This window comes from Ovis canadensis, chromosome 5, assembly GCF_042477335.2.
Source record: "Ovis canadensis isolate MfBH-ARS-UI-01 breed Bighorn chromosome 5, ARS-UI_OviCan_v2, whole genome shotgun sequence".
Taxonomy (NCBI): domain Eukaryota; kingdom Metazoa; phylum Chordata; class Mammalia; order Artiodactyla; family Bovidae; genus Ovis; species Ovis canadensis.
Window position 1 is genome coordinate 55,105,623 of NC_091249.1, and position 17,442 is coordinate 55,123,064.

At 38.0% G+C, this 17,442-nt stretch overlaps 1 protein-coding gene across 1 annotated transcript; it reads left to right on the forward strand.

Moving 5' to 3' along the window:
* Positions 1 to 15,250: 15,250 nt before the first annotated feature.
* Positions 15,251 to 16,213, forward strand: LOC138441806 (olfactory receptor 2T29-like). Its single transcript, XM_069592869.1, has one exon. The coding sequence runs from the start codon at positions 15,251 to 15,253 to the stop codon at positions 16,211 to 16,213; it is 963 nt and encodes a 320-aa protein (XP_069448970.1).
* Positions 16,214 to 17,442: the final 1,229 nt, after the last annotated feature.

Genomic DNA, 17,442 nt, shown 5'->3' on the forward strand with positions numbered 1-17,442 from the left:
CAAGATTGCCAGGAGAACTAACAATAATTTCAGATATGCAGATGACATCACCCTTATGGCAGAAAGTGAAGAAAAACTCAAGAACCTCTTGAGCAAAGCAAAAGAGGAGAGTGAAAAGGTTGGCTTAAAGCTCAACATTCAGAAAACTAAGATCATGGGATCCTGTCCCATTTCTTCATGGCAAATAGATGGGGAAACAATGGATATAGGGAGAGACTTTATTTTGGGGGTCTCCAAAATTACTGCAGATGGTGACTGAAGCCATGAAATTAAAAGACACTTGCTCCTTGGAAGAAAATCAATGACCAACCGAGACAGCATATTAAAAAGCAGAGACATTACTTTACCATCAAAGGTCCATCTAGTCAAGCTATGGTTTTTCCAGTAGTCATGAATGGATGTGAGAGTTGGACTATAAAGAAAGCTGAGCACTGAAGGATTGATGCTTTTGAACTATGGTGTTGGAAAAGACTCTTGAGAGTCCCTTGGATATCAAGGAGATCAAACCAGTCAATCCTAAAGGAAGTCAGTTCTGAATATTCATTGGGAGGACTGATGTTGAAGCTGAAGCTCCAATACTTTGGCCACCTGATGCGAGGAATTGACTAATTGGAAAAGACCCTGATGCTAGGAAAGATTGAAGGCGGGAGAATAGGGGGACAACAGAGGATGAGATTTTTGGATGGCATCACCGACTTGATGGGCATAAGTTTGAGTAGGCTCTGGGAGTTGGTAATGGAAAGGGAAGCCTGGCATGCTTCAGTCCATGGGGTTGCAATGAGTTGGACATGACTGAGCTACTGAACTGAACCTACCTGAACTGATGTTTATTGGTTTTCCTCAAAGAGAAAAATATTATATTAGTTAGGCATAACAAAGGACCACAAACTGGGTAGTGTTGTTGTTGTTAAGTTTCTAATGGGACCTTACCTTAACTAATCATATGTGCTACCAATCTGTTTCCAAATAAGACCACATTATGGTGCATTGGAAATTAAGATTTTAATATATGGATTTTGAAAGAAGAAATCAGCCCATTAAACTCTAACCTCTGCTCCCCCAAATCCATGTCCTTCTTAGCTACCCAATATAGTTACCTTATCCCAACATCCCCAAAAGTATTGATTCCCAATCTAGGATCAACTCCAAATCAAAAATTTTATACACTTATAAATTAGGTATAAATGAGTCTTCAAGTAAAAATCATCTTGGGGCAGAATTTCTTTTCATCTGTGAGCTTGTGAAACCAGACAACATGTTATCTCTTCTAAAAATACAATGATAGGACAGCTATGGAATAGATACTCCCATTCCAAAAAGAATAAATCCAGATAAAAGAAAAGTCATGAGATCCACTACCTTAGAATAATCAAAAGAAGTACTGTGGGAAAATATCAAGGAAAAAAATAAGCGTTTATTTCTAACATTTGAGTAACCTGACGTACCTACCATGAATATCAATACAAGTTTATAGCATTTAAACAATATCAATCCTTCCCAAATATTTTAATTATATGTTCGTACAAATTCTAATTAGATCTCCTGAATGTTATCAAATGAATTGAAAGATCAATTTAAATTAAAAAAAGTAAGAAAGATTTTTACATATTCACTGTAAATATAATAAAAACAAGGAAAATTGTTTCACCAGATATTAAAAATTATTATAAACAATATCAATAAAATAAGATATCTTAAAGGAATATAGTGATAGATCATTGAAAAAGAACTTACAATACATTTATAACTTGAAAAAGTTATAATACTTTTCATATAGAGATAAAATATTGAAGAAAAGAAAATAGCAATTGTCTTATTAGAGGTTTATAGGAATACTGTGAACAGACCTACGTGAACAGCTCCAAAGACAAAGGATTCCTACACCAAGAATTTGTAACAACCAGCTACAACCCTCACACTTTTAGGATAAAAGAATTTTTAATTCTAACTGAGGTAGGATTTTTTTAGAATATTAGTCTACCACCTTCTAGATCTGTCGGCTTACTGAATAAAGTCTCTATTTCTTGTCCCAATGCCATGTCTCTCAATTTATTGGCCTGTGATGTAGTGAGCATTAGAACCTTGATCTCCATAACAAATTTTGGTGAAACTGTCAGGAGTCATAATGCTCATGGCCAGGAGGCCCTGGTTGGGAAATTTGGAGCTGAAGGCCCTAGCGGCTACTAGAGACAATTTCTGAGGCTCTCCTCTTCAAAATTTCCTGTAGTACCACTGGCTGCCCCAGTGCTTGGCAGATGGGTAAGAAATCAACACATGGAGGCTGACTGATTTGATACAGAACAGTAAGTCCCTCAGTACATATAGCCAGAAACTCTTTTTTCCCCTTCATTTGGGGCTTTTTTTTTTAATCTCCAGAAGTCAATTTGTTTTGTATTTGAGTGGCATATCCTGCTGGAGAAGAAATACGTGCTGAACTTTTACCTGATTTCTGAACTGATTCATTTGTTCCATTTGTATATGTTATTTTTGTTTTGTTTTGTTTTGTATCTCTGTCTTTAAAAGATGGAGAAGTTTTCATCTATTCCTAAATAAAGCCCTCTGGAGCACATTTTTTTAATATAATTTTATTTATTTTAATTGGAGGTTAATTACTTTACAATATTGTATTGGTTTTGCCTTACATCAACATTTTTTAGAAGTGGCCTCATTATAAATTATTGCAACAATATTTGGCCAGAGTACCTGTTAGGATCTCCACAAGGGATTTATGCAGAATTATCTTGGGACCTTGTGTACATTACACTGTATTTAAAACAAAACTTACCGACTGTTACGCATGCTTTGTTAATTAACAAAGGCACTGTCTGTGGTCTCCTGTACCATGAGTGTGGACCCAACACTCTCTGTGAAGTGAAAGTGAAAGTCGCTCAGTCATGTCCGACTCTTTGCAACCCCACAGACTGTACAGTCCATGGGATTCTCCAGGCCAGAATACTGGAGTGGGTAGCCTATTCCTTCTCCAGGGGATCTTCCCGACCCAGGAATCGAACCAGTGTCTCCTGCATTGCAGGCGGATTCTTTACCAGCTGAGCTATCAGGGAAGTCATATTTCATGGGGATGAGTTCACAGTTCTTGTGCTTGAGAGTTTATTTAAGATTTTTTATCTGTTGCTTGGGTATTTGGTTTCATTTTGTTTCAGTACTATTTCTCTATTTATAGTCAAATCAGTTTTGTGATGTTGAAAACTTTTTCAGATGTCAAATGAAGGAAAGGAATACACACACACACAAACCTGTCTGTTCTTATTTTAAACTGGATATTCTTAAGTGGAAGAAGAAGGTTCCATAATGGACAGAGAAGACACATTGCTTGTTATGATTTTACAACAAAATGGTGAAGAGCATTGTCTTTTGAATGGCTTTATACAATCCTACTATTAGAGCTATTTCATAAAGAAGTGGGGAAGAATGATGAAATACCCTATGTGCAAGCATCTAAGCTGGTATAGTAAGGAAAATAAGAAAAGGAAATTAGGATAACCCCCTTCCACTGCCTCTCATTTCTATACCACCTGCCTCAATTCCCAACACTGGGACTCAAGAAATGGTCAGAATAATGCCCTTCCTTATAGGCATCAGTTAGAAAATTCTGTGATTTTCTAATTGGGAGACACAGAGACATGGTCTGATATCATTATGTAAGATCCAATAGGGCATCCAATTTGAACTAAGATCCACTCCTGGGGCAAAACAATTTCCCTTACTCCATTATTTCATAGGGGGCTTAAATGCAAATAGCCATCAGGCTGGGTTTCTATGGATGACCCACTACTTTTGAACTATGTGATCCTCTAACTGGGAGATGCAGAGACCTGGGCTGGAATCATTGTCTAAGATCCAATAGGACATCTAGTTTGGACCAGATCCACTCCTTGGGCAAAGCAATTTCCCTTACTCCATTATTCCATAGGGGGCCTAAACGGTATGGGTTTCCCTGATAGCTCAGTTGTAAAGAATCCATCTGCAATGCAATAGACCCCTGATCCATTCCTGGGTCAGCAAGATCCTCTGGAGAAGGGATAGGCTACCCACTCCAGTATTCTTGGGCTTCCCTGGTGACTAAGCTGGTGAAGAATCCACCTGCAATGTGGGAGATCTGGGTTCAGGAAGATCCCCTGGAGAAGGGAAAGGCTACCAACTCCAGTATTCTGGCCTGGAGAATACCATGGACTGTATAGTCCGTGGGGGTAGCAAAGAGTTGGACACAAGTGATCTACTTTCACTTTTCACTACCTTTATGAATAGCAAAATAATTTGAACCAAATTCAAGAAGTTCAACAAAAAATAAAGAAAGAAAGAGTCCTCTGAATTTTGAGAAATGATTTATCAGGCCTACAGCAGATCCTGAGTCCTCTGAAAATGCTGCTGCTGCTGCTGCTGCTAAGTTGCTTCAGTTATGTCTGACTCTGTGTGACCCCAGAGACGGCAGCCCACCAGGTTCCTCCATCCCTGGGATTCTCCAGGCAAGAACACTGGAGTGGGTTGCCATTTCCTTCTCCAATGCATGAAAGTGAAAAGTGAAAGTGAAGTCGCTCAGTCATGTCCAAAAATGCTAGTATAGTAAATATAGCCTTTATTCAGCAAAATACCTCAGATATCAGTTGAAAATTGCAACAATTAGATGATACATTTAGGATGATCTTTTTCAGTTGGTATACATTGCTTTTAAAATAGTCATCAGCACAGAACAGAAACATAAAAAGGAAAACATAAGGTGAAATGGCCCATTTCCTGCTGCTGAATTGAATTCTCCAAAGATAGGAGACCCTAAGAAAGCTAAGCTATCAATAGGTAAAGAACAATGTGTCTATTATAAAGAGGTAAGACACTGAAAAAGAGAATGCCCCAAATTAAAGGAAAGCTGAAGAAAAGAAAAAAGTAGTGGGACCTCTCAGATGGTAAAAAGGAAAGAATATTCAGATGATGAATGAAGAGACTCAGGGGCTTACCTAGATTTAAGACACTCAATTCAAATATCCCTACAGGAGGATCATGGCATCTGGTCCCACCACTTCATGGCAAATAAACGGGGAAACAGTGGAAACAGTGTCAGACTTTATTTGGGGGGGCTCAAAAATCACTGCAGATGGTGACTGTAGCCATGAAATTAAAAAACGCTTGGAAGGAAAGTTATGACCAACCTATATAGAATATTCAAAAGCAGAGACATTACTTTGCCAACAAAGGTCTGTCTAGTCAAGGCTATGGTTTTTCCAGTGGTCATGTATGGATGTGAGAGCTGGACTGTGAAGAAAGCTGAGTACCAAAGAATAGATGCTTTTGAACTGTGGTATTGGAGAAGACTCTTGAGAGTCCCTTGGACTGCAAGGAGATACAACCAGTCCATTCTAAAGGAGATCAGCCCTGGGATTTCTTTGGAAGGAATGATGCTAAAGCTGAAACTCGCAGTACTTTGGCCACTTCATGCAAAGAGTTGACTCATTGGAAAAGACTCTGATGCTGGGAGGGATTGGGGGCAGGAGAAGAGGACGACAGAGAATGAGATGGCTGGATGGCATCACCAACTCGGTGGACATGAGTTTGGGTGAACTCTGGGAGATGGTGATGGACAAGGAGGCCTGGCGTGCCGTGATTCATGGGGTTGCAAACAGTCGGGCATGACTGAGCGACTGAACAGGAGCCCTTGGTAAAATTGACAGTGGAGAACAAGTTGACTGACTTTCTGGTAGACACAGGGAAAATGTATTCCATGTAAAATACCAAGTCAGCACATAGAATGTTCCAGTCTACCCCAGCCACTGGGGTATCAGTAGAAGGACAAGGCTGATTATTTTTACAACCACTGCAAGCTCAAATATGAAATCTCACATAAAATGTAGTTTATTATACATGCCTAATTTTCCTATCCCTTGTCAGGGCCAAGATCTCCTCTGTAAATTAAATGACAACTTGATATCAGAGTTCCCATGGAACATGTTTTAAACCTACATATAACTGTCACAGAAAACTCAGAAAAAGAGATAGAATGTCCTCACCCTGATGTCTCTGAAAAAGTAAGACCAGAAATATGGACTGACAATAGCTCAGGAGGGGCCAAAATTGCCAACACTCTTTGTGTTTGTGGACAGTTTTTTCAGGATGAGTGGCAGTATATTCCACCTGGACAGGAAAAAAAAATCTGAAGTAGATAGAATAATCCTTAAGGAATGTATTCTTTCATTTATATTATCAAATATCCTTCAAAATCACAATGCCATATAGATTGGAAATTACATTCATTCTAGAGAACCCAATCAACAGGAAAAACAGAAATAATGAAAGAGCATTGACAAATATATCAGGAGACTAATTTAATTTGGAACACGTCCTTCCCAGCTATGGATTAAAGTGGTTCCCAAAAGCAAGTTCCAATTAAGTCTTTTTGAAATACTGTATGTTAGACCACTCCAGGTATCTGTACAGGCAAGAGAATGTCTTAAAGGACATAGAAGTTGCCAACTATGTTAAGATTTTAGGCAATAATAACTTTTGTTTATGAGTTTGAGTCAATAATTTTGTCTCCCAATTCAGGTGATCCTGCACTCTTTCCAGCCAGGAGATTGGGTCCTTCTCAAATGCTGGGGAGAACAAGCATCCAAATATCAACCTGCAGCTAAGTGGAGAGGACCATACAAGGTGCTAAAAACTCATTCTTTTGTTAAATTAGTCAAAATTAGACTATAAATGTAAAAAACTACTTCTCCAAAAACTAGATGGGACAAAAAAAGCAAAAGATATTAAGTAGCTTTTTCAAGCCAAGCTCCTTACCAGATGAATAATGCTGACTTTCTTTTCTATTTTGCTTCACTTTCCCAGTAACAATCACTTGTTGTAAAGTACCAAAGGAGAAAATGACACCTTTTCTTTAAAATGGATGTACAAAAATAGCATAAGGCAGAGAATCTTGGGTCAGTCAGTTCAGTCATTCAGTCATGTCTGACTCCTTGCAACCCCATGGACTGCAAATGCCAGGACTCCCTGTCCATCACCAATTCCTGGAAACCAATTAAATTCATGTCCATCAAGTCAGTGATGCCTTCTAACTACCTCATCCTCTGTCCCCTTCTCCTCCCACCTTCAGTCTTACTCAGCATCAGGGTCTTTTCCATGAGTCAGTTCTTCACATCAGATGGCCAAAGTATTGGAGTTTCAGCTTCAGCATCAGTCCTTCCAATGAATAAATAAGACTGACTTCTTTTAGGATGGACTGCTTGGATCTCTTCGCAGTCCAAGGGACTCTCAAGAGTCTTCTCCAACAACATAGTTCAAAAGCATCAGTTCTTTGGTGCTCTGCTTTCTTTATGATCCAACTCTCACATCCATACATGACCACAGGAAAAACCATAGCTTTGACTAGACCTACCTTTGTTGGCAAGCAATGTCTCTGCTTTTTAATATGCTATCTTGGTTGGTCATAACTTCTCTTCCAAGGAGCAAGTGTCTTTTAATTTCATGGTTGTAGTCACCATCTGCAGTGATTTTGGAGCCCCCCCCAAAAAGTCTGTCACTCTTTCCACAATTTCCCCATCTATTTGCCATGAAAGGATGGAACCAGATGCCATGATCTTAGTTTTCTGAATGTTGAGCTTTAAGCCAACTTTTTCACTCTCTTCTTTCACATTTATCAAGAGGCTCTTTAGTTCCTCTTCACTTTCTGCCATAAGGGTGGTGTCATCTGCATATCTGAGGTGATTGATATTTCTCCCAGCAATCTTGATTCCAGCTTGTGCTTCCTCCAGCCCAGCATTTCTCATGACTTACTCTCCAAATAGGTTAAATAAGCAGAGTGACAATATGCAGCCTTGACATACTCCTTTCCCTATTTGGAACCTATCTGTTGTTCCATGTCCAGTTCTAACTTTTGCTCCCTGACCTGCATACAGATTTCTCAAGAGGCAGGTCAGGTGCTCTGGTATTCCCATCTCTTGAAGAATTTTCCAGTTTGTTGTGATCCACACAGTCAAAGGCTTTGGCATAGTCAATAAAGCAGCAGTAGATGTTTTTCCAGAACTCTCTTGCTTTTTCAATGATCCAATGGATGTTGGCAATTTGATCTCTGGTTCCTCTGCCTTTTCTAAAACCAGCTTGAACATCTGGAAGTTCATGGTTCACGTATTATTGAAGCCTGGCTTGGAAAATTTTGAGCATTATTTTACAAGCATGTGAGATGAGTGCAATTGTGTGGTAGTTTGAGCACTCTTTGGTGTTGCCTTCCTTTGGGATTGGAATGAAAACAGACCTTTTCCAGTCCTGTGGCCACTGCTGAGTTTTCCAAATTTGCTGGTGTATTGAGTGCAGTGCTTTCACAGCATCATCTTTCAGGATTTGAAATAGCTCAACTGGAATTCCATCACCTCCACTGGCTTTGTTCATAGTGATGTTTCCTAAGGCCCACTTGACTTCACATTCCCAACGTCTGGCTCTAGGTGAGTGATCACACCATCGTGATTATCTGGGTCATGAAGATCTTTTTATATAGTTCTTCTGTGTATTCTTGCCACCTCTTCTTAATATCTTCTGCTTCTGTTAGGTCCATAGCATTTCCTTTATTGAGCCCATCTTTGCATGAAATGTTCCCTTGGTATCTCTAATTTTCTTGAAGAGATCTCTAGTCTTTCCCATTCTATTTTTTTCCTCTATTTCTTTGTACTTACCACCGAGGAAGGCTTTCTTATCTCTCCTTGCTATTCTTTGGAATGGACAATTACAGTTGGAAATTGTTACAGTTGGAAATTGTTACAAAGAAGAACAAACCTGACTCCACATTGAATGTATTTCTTTATCTCTGTGCTCTATCGCTTGTGCTTAATCATGATGGCTCTGTGCTTTTGTAAGGGAATATCTCAACGCTCTGCCTCCTGGTATTAACCTTTAATGTAAAACACTTTTCCATTCATATAAAGATGAAAAGTTGCAAGAATAAAAAATAACGATGGACTTGTTGGAGATATATAGAACATTGTGACCAGACCTACTTGAACAGCTGCAAGAACAAAGAAATTTGGGATGAAGTATTTTGCAACAACTAACCATACTGCCTCCTTTTTAAATTTAAAAACATTCTGAATTTTAACTTTAGTAAGATAGAAAAAGGAATACGTCAAGGCTATATATTGTCACCCTGCTTATTTAACTTCTATGCAGAGTACATCATGAGAAATGCTGGACTGGAAGAAACACAAGCTGGAATCAAGATTGCCGGGAGAAATATCAGTAACCTCAGATATGCAAATGACACCACCCTTATGGCAGAAAGAGAAGAGGAACTCAAAAGCCTCTTGATGAAAGTGAAAGTGGAGAGTGAAAAAGTTGGCTTAAAGCTCAACATTCAGAAAACGAAGATCATGGCATCTGGTCCCATCGCTTCTTGGGAAATAGATGGGGAAACAGTGGAAACAGTCTCAGACTTTATTTTGGGGAGCTCAAAAATCACTGTAGATGGTGATTGCAGCCATGAAATTAAAAGACTAGGCTATGGTTTTTCCTGTGGTCATGTATGGATGTGAGAGTTGGACTGTGAAGAAGGCTGAGCGCCAAAGAATTGATGCTTTTGAACTGTAGTGTTGGAGAAGACTCTTGAGAGTCCCTTGGACTGAAAGGAGATCCAACCAGTCCATTCTGAAGGAGATCAGTCCTGGGTGTTCTTTGGAAGTAATGATGCTAAAGCTGAAACTCTAGTAATTTGGCCACCTCATGTGAAGTGTTAACTCATTGGAAAAGACTCTGATGCTGGGAGGGATTGGGGGCAAGAGGAGAAGGGGACGAGAGAGGATGAGATGGCTGGATGGCATCACTGACTCGATGGACGTGACTCTGAGTGAACTCCAGGAGTTGGTGATGGACAGGGAGGCCTGGCGTGCTGCAATTCATGGGGTTGCAAAGAGTTGGCCACGACTGAGTGACTGAACTGAACTGAACTGAAGATGACTCTTTGGGACATTAGTCTACCAGGCTCTTGGTCTGCTGGCTTTCTGAATAAAGTTGTTCTCCTTGTCCTGAAAGGAGCTTGGTTCTTTCAGACTAAGAGCTTGCTCCTTGTCTCTCTAATTATGACCTGTCATATGGCTAGCAGTATGAGTTTGCATGAATTTAAAACAACACAATTTGAGTATGTTTTTGGAAAGAAATTTAGTGTTGTGCATGAAGAAACTTGAAACATTTTAAATGCTGTTATTGTTTAACAGAAAAAAATTACATTCAGGTAGTGCTTTCTATGAAAGCACGTTTATTTCACACAACGTATAATTTATAAATGTGAAGTCAACATAATTTTCAATATTGGGGACTGTAATTGAAGTATAATTAATTTGATAAGACATTAACCTCATTGTTGTGTCCAGTAACATACAAACATTTTACAAATTTCAAACCAAAGGGATTTGATACAGGGAAATTGACAGAACTTTGACAAAGGGCTGTCATGAAGGCTGGGGAAGCAGAAAAGAGTCTTCACACTCAGGAGTCCTCAACAGACTTGGACCCCAAGTGCCCCCAAGCCGATCTGATAAAGATGCTGTAATCTGTGGTTACTAGTAGTTCCTCTTCTGATGAAACCCAGACATTTGCATCCTGCCGACATCACTGAAACTACCCCTGGGGCTCTGTATCCCATAGCTGCCCAATGGTCATTACTTGAAAGTAGCTGCTGAAGCTGCCAGAGATCATCTCCAAAAGCAAGAAAAAGATGCAACTTCTTCCTTTTTCCCACTGTTCAGTACCTCCCAGGGCTTGCACTCTCAGAATCTTAAGAAAATCCAGGTAATAAAAGGGCTAAGGCAAACCACCTGCAAGCTCACACTTTGGAGGGCACAGGAGGCCCCAGCCCCCAAGGTGTGGGCTGAGCAAAGTATACCATGCAGAAAAGATACCATGGGAAAATAATAATCATAATTTGAGAACGCATACAGAAAAATGTTCAGAAGAATTTGGTTGCAAGTTTAGTGAGGATAGAGTCACTCTAATCTTAATTCTTGGTTTATCCTAACTGCCTGGTACATGGTTGGTGTGTGTGCACTCAGTCACTTCAGTCATGTCCAACTCTTTGCTACCCTATGGACTGTAGCCCGCCAGGCTCCTCTGTCTATGGGATTCTTCAAGCAAGAATACTGGAGTAGGTTGCCATGCCCTCCTCCAGGGGATCTTCCAGACCCAGGGATCGAACCCACATCTGTTACGTTTCCTTCATTAGCAGGCTGGTTCTTTACCACTAGAGCCACCTGGGAAGCCTAGTACCTGGTATACATTTCTTAAATATCTGAAGTCTGAAAGGAAGATATAAGTATGATTGATTACTAAATTTTTATTTTAACAAGTTGTGTTTTTTAATATTTTTATGATTCTTGTATACATTAAATTAAGACCAAATATCTAAAATGCAATTCAACATTAAAGCAATAGAGATTACAACTGAGTGAACAAACAAAAAAAAGAATACAATTAGTTACCTATTGAAGAATGATCCAGATGAAAATGTAAAGATCATCATAATTTTAGTCTTAACCACAGTACTGATTAGTGGTGCAGTCTTTGATCCATAAATTAATATAAAATTTTCAGAATCTGTATCTTTGAAAGATAAGAGAGGCATCAAAACCTCACAAAATATTCTTGAACAAAGAATAAAGATATGTAAATATACATAAGGAAAACAAATTTGTAGAAAGACTAAGGCCATATATAAAATATCATTTTTGTCATAAATAAGATTTTATCAATTATGGTAAAATTTGAGATTATTGTTAATATTTTTGAGATTTCTAGTTTAAAAACAAATGGAAAAAAATTTTAAAACACATGAGAAGGAAACCAGAAAAGTGCAACAGAGATATCTAGTAACTTTTTTTAACTGTCTTAATTGTAGTCTACTTGAAGATCCCAGAGGGAATTTATCGATAGAAAGCATCATCCATTCCCCCAGTGGGCATAATATAACAGGGATGAAATCACACTCCTGTTTCTCTTTATACTGTTAACTGTGGACACTTTCCATTAGTCCATCTTGATGAAACTTCAGGCATCATCTGATGTTGAGGTCAGTCAGATAGCAAAACAAGACTACGGAATCAAAAGGTAATCACTGGTTTTGATTTATTCTGCTTCTTGCACATTCTGTTAATTCTAGACTATGTTTCCTTATTTTTCCATTTACTACGTTATAATGGAGTCTACTTCTCTATAATGGAGTATACTCCAGGATACTACGTTTCCTTATATTTCCATATTGTTTTTATGGAAAGACAGTGTTTCTTTTTCCATAATCTTTTATGTAACATTATTTACTGCAACATATTAAAAATGGGTTTTGATTTCCAGCTATTTAGGGACAAAAGAATATATATTCCTCCTTTTTTATTGTATGATGAGCTTGTTTCCTTGAGATGGAAATTTTACAAAAGAAAAAGTAGTTTTACATTGAATGAAGATTGATACTATAAATTATAATATTAAAATAAGTGTCTCAGTCTTATTTATGTTTCCTGGATGAAATGATAATGCCTGGCTAGTAACCGAATTATAGACTGTAAAGACAAGACTATGACCTAGAGAACATAGGCAGCGTTACAAGCTGTGTCCTGATGTGAGAGCTGAGACACACGTTCCCTCAGGGGGATGGTATGATGATAGGCCAATGCTGTAGGAACCTGAATCATTTAATCTATAAAAGGAGAAATTAAGGTGAATTAATAAGTACCTCATAGGCTCTTGGGGAGCAAAGTATGGTAAAACAATAGAACAATGGCTAAGATGCTGTCAATTTCATATAAGATTTGATATTATTCTACTCCTACTCTTAATAATTTCCCAAGCCAAATATGCACTTTTCCAATTTACATTAAACTCAAGCAATCGGATAGAAAACAGTAAAAGCAATGAGTGAGGCCAGTCGCTTGGTGTTGTACAGACTGTATTGCCTTGTTTGTCCAGAGTCCTACATGGGCTCTTCAGTGTGGCTTGATCACAGTGGCTCCCGTTTATCAAAGTGCAACAGAGATTTGACCACTGCCTCCTGCTCACCTTTCTGCTCACCCATCATTTATTCAGCAAACAGATTTGAGGTCTTCACATGTGCCAGTCACTACATTGGTCCTTACTTCACTTTGACCACAAGTAGTGACTCAGTCACAAGTGTTTCTTTAGCTTATTGGACTGTTTTTACATTTTACATAGATTTCAGCTTTCATCTGCCAGTGTAAGTGGAATTTGACAGAAATATTATATTTTTAATGGAATTTTCCCCAAATTTATTATTCATATTAAGGCATCAAATTCATTTTCAGTGCTGTCTACTTCCTTAGCATCCCAGAATTTGAGATTGTTTGTAAATCAAATGTTGTCATTAGTCTCTGGGATTATTACAAGAGTATAATCTGTTATTAAAACAACCTAGAGAGTTGAGATGGGGGATGGGAAGGAGGTTCCAGAATTACAGGGTGTATACTTGTGAGTGACTCACACTCATTGTGTGGCAGAAGAAAGAACAGCATTATGGAGCAATTATCCTCCAATTAAAAATTTTAAAAGATAAATTGAAAATAGAAGAATATAAAATATATATGAAACTTGGCAATTCTTCCTGAAATGTAAGGTCTTCCCAGAAAGAGGAGCCAACATTTCCTTCTGATTTGTAATAACATATATTTTAACATTTAACATGTAAGGAATTGAAAAGTTCCAAAGTTTTAATCTCCATAAGAGCAGATGTAGATACATGTCTGGGCTTTGTGATTCTCTTGAGCAAGGCCAGACATATTCTTTTATCACTCTTTCTTATTTACTTCGTATCTCTTTCAAAATTCTACTTAAAACCACATTTTATATGATATGTTTCCCTGAATAGACTGTGACCTCCTTAAGAGTAACAAAGTTTAATTTTTCTTTGATTTGTCTTCATCCTCCAAGATAGTTGTAGTCTGTGAACAGAAAGATAGAGGAGGGAACCTTGAATTGGAGTCAAAGACTCCTGTTTTTCACATTTCCTTTCTGCATCTCTGTTTCCATGAAAAACTGACCGCCATTGACAATAAAGCAGATAGATGATATTCACGAAACAACTAAAGTTTTGTCTTGTAAATGACAGTTATCATCTAAATGCTAGTTCTCACTGAGATTTAGAACAAATGGTATGAACTTTAAGGACATTGTGTTGGGGAAGCATGTACTAGACACAACTGAGATGGGGTTTTTCCATGAAGCTTTGCATAGCAAAATTAAAATAAGAAATATATATTGTATATTTATTTACATTAACATATTTATATAAATAGATATTTTATAGTATTTGTATACATTTACAAAAAGTCTGAGATTATACATACAGGTACATTCATGTGTATATATGTACATCACACAAATCTTTTATGTATTATATTATTTCAGAACTACAGAAATAATCAAATTCTTATATATGTAAATAGATGCTAAAACTAGCAAACTGAAATAATGCATCTCAAATAATAGAAAAATACTATTAAATAATGTCATAACTCTAGATATTAATACTTTGACAATATACATGCTTATTCATCTATAACTGGCAATATTCTAAGCAATTTAGTTTACTTCATTTACCTCATTTAATCCTAACCATATCAGAGACCAAACTGTATTATTTATATGTACTGCAGACAGAGGAATGGCGGGTAGAGGATAATGTAAGCCAGCAGCCATAGTCCTGCCTCAGAATCTGGGCTCCTCACTCAGTGCCCTCAGGATAACTAAATATTTGGCTTTTCTGAGGACCCCAGTCTTCTTCTGTGGATGCATGTCTCCCCCCACATAATCACAGAGCCTCACAGCAAGGCCAGAACCTACAGGCAAAGGGAGTTCAAACATTTGGTATAGATTTTCCCCAAATTATGTTTCAGTTATTTTCTAATTCTTTCTCATGTGGAATACATTCAAAGACTTTATAAGATTTGTTGGTTCCTTAAAACAGACTAATTCAATTCTGACTTCTGTAACAAAACACTGTAGTTTTACTGTGAGTAACCAACTACTTAAGCAAAAGTTGTGGAATCTCAGATTTCAACTGAATTGCAAGCAATTATTAATCTCAAAATCTACAGCCCTGTGACATTTCTTCATAATTAGAAGAACTGAGTTTCTGAGCATGCATACACATGAACACGTGCATACCCCACAATCTTACTAGATGTTCATTTCAGGTGGTCATATCCTTTGAATAATCTATTAATCACAAAGCTCTCCTTGGTGGTCTAGGTGAAATCTCATGGACAACTCCACCTGGGTGGCCAACTACACAGGACAGTTGGATTTCATTCTCATGGGACTCTTCAGTCAATCCAAGTACCCAGTTCTTCTCTGTGTAGTCATTTTTGTGATTTTCCTGATGGCCCTGTCTGGGAATATCATGCTGATCCTTCTGATATACTCCGATGCCCACCTCCACACTCCCATGTACTTTTTCATCAGCCAATTGTCTCTCATGGACATGATATACATTTCTGTAATTGTTCCCAAGATGCTCATGGACCAGGCCCTGGGTAAAAATAAGATCTCAGCCCCTGAATGTGGAATGCAGATGTTTCTCTATCTAACAGTAGGAGGTTCAGAATATTTCCTTCTGGCTGCCATGGCCTATGACCGCTATGTGGCTATCTGTCATCCACTCCACTATTCTACCCTCATGAGCCATAAGGTGTGGCTCCTCCTGGTATCTGGCTGCTGGTTCCTGGGATCAGTGGATGGCTTTATGCTCACACCCATCACCATGACCTTCCCCTTCTGCAGATCCCGGGAGATCCATCACTTCTTCTGTGAGGTCCCTGCTGTAATGAAGCTTTCCTGCTCAGACACTTCCCTGTATGAGACACTCATGTACCTGTGCTGTGTCCTCATGCTCCTCATCCCTGTGACAGTCATTTCAAGCTCTTATTCATTCATCCTCCTCACCATCCACAGGATGAATTCAGCAGAGGGCAGGAAAAAGGCTTTTATGACTTGTTCTTCCCACATGACTGTGGTCATCCTCTTCTATGGAACTTCAACCTACAGCTATATGTTCCCCAGCTCCTACCACACCTCTGAGAAGGACATGGCTGTATCTGTCTTTTACACCATACTCACTCCTGTTCTAAACCCTTTAATCTATAGTCTTAGGAATAAGGATGTCACAGGGGCTCTAAAGAACTTGTTGAATGTGGAATCTGCCTTTCAGAGAACTATGAAATAAGATATTTTTATGCTAATGGTTTATTCTTCAGTTTACTTATCAGAAATATATAGCCTTCTGCTTAAGTTATTCTTTGGATTGTCCTACCATGTGTCATCCTATATTCATCCCTTTGAAGGAACTGTTTCCCTCTACTGGAAAGCTCATTTTTATACCTCTTGTAAATTTTATCTTTAATTTTATACTTCTTGTAAAAATTATTTTTACAGTTATACTGAATCCATGTTTTACTTTTATGAAGTTGATAAGTGTACAGTGATGCTGAGGGGATAGTATTCATATACTTAGGAAATATATAACTAAATTATTTAGAGTAAAATATCATAATTTATGCAACTAATGGGAAAGAGATGGACAGAAAAAGGTGATGAGGCAAAAGAATGTTAACAGGTTAAAGTAGGTAAGCTTTATATGTGTTCATTGTACTATTATTATCCTTGGTACCAGTATATATTTGAAATTACTTAAAAATAAATGTAAAGTAAAATTTTAAAAATAAAATTAAATTTTAAAAAAGAAAGGCAAAGTTATCAGACATTTCTTTCTTTTTTAGTCCATATTTTCTCCTTGGTGGCTGTGTGACAAATTTTAGAAATCACTTTCATGCTATCATAGCTAATCATAACTACTACGTATCTTCTGCCTGTCTTTATTGTGGACTAGTGTGTTCCTCATGATCCAATTCTGAACCTATCTAGTGAGTGTTTCCTGTCTGAAATCCTTAGCTTCTTGTGGTATATTGAAAATTCAATACCCCACAAGGTACTGAGGGGAAAATACTAAGTCTGAATGGACAGAATTATATTAACCCCAATGTCCTCTCAGGCAGGGAACATTTTTCACATGAGTTGGCATCAGAGCAAAGATTTGAAGTATGTAACATTATATAAGCAAGGAGAAGAAACATTTAGTCCTTCGTTGTCTCAAACAATATTTTTTTATCTTATAATTAAAAATAAGAGCTAAGTGAGTTTAGAATCTTAATTGAACATGCCAACTATCCCTACAAATTTGAACTGTAAGTGTAGTTTGTACAAACACTTATAATAAAATATATATGTATTATTTTGATGCTGTTGATGTTCCACATCTGACAAGCAAGTTCAGCCAAACAAAGTGGTGCTGAGAGAAAACCTGGGCACTCTAGATGTTACCCTCAGATTAGTAAAGGATTCTGGGGTAGGGGGACTTGCTCAGGGACCTGATGTCGTGGGAAAAGAACATCATGA

What these genes read in the sequence shown, in the direction of transcription:
- LOC138441806 (XM_069592869.1), top strand. Translation starts at nt 15,251, where the DNA reads ATGGACAACTCCACCTGGGTGGCCAACTACACAGGACAGTTGGATTTC.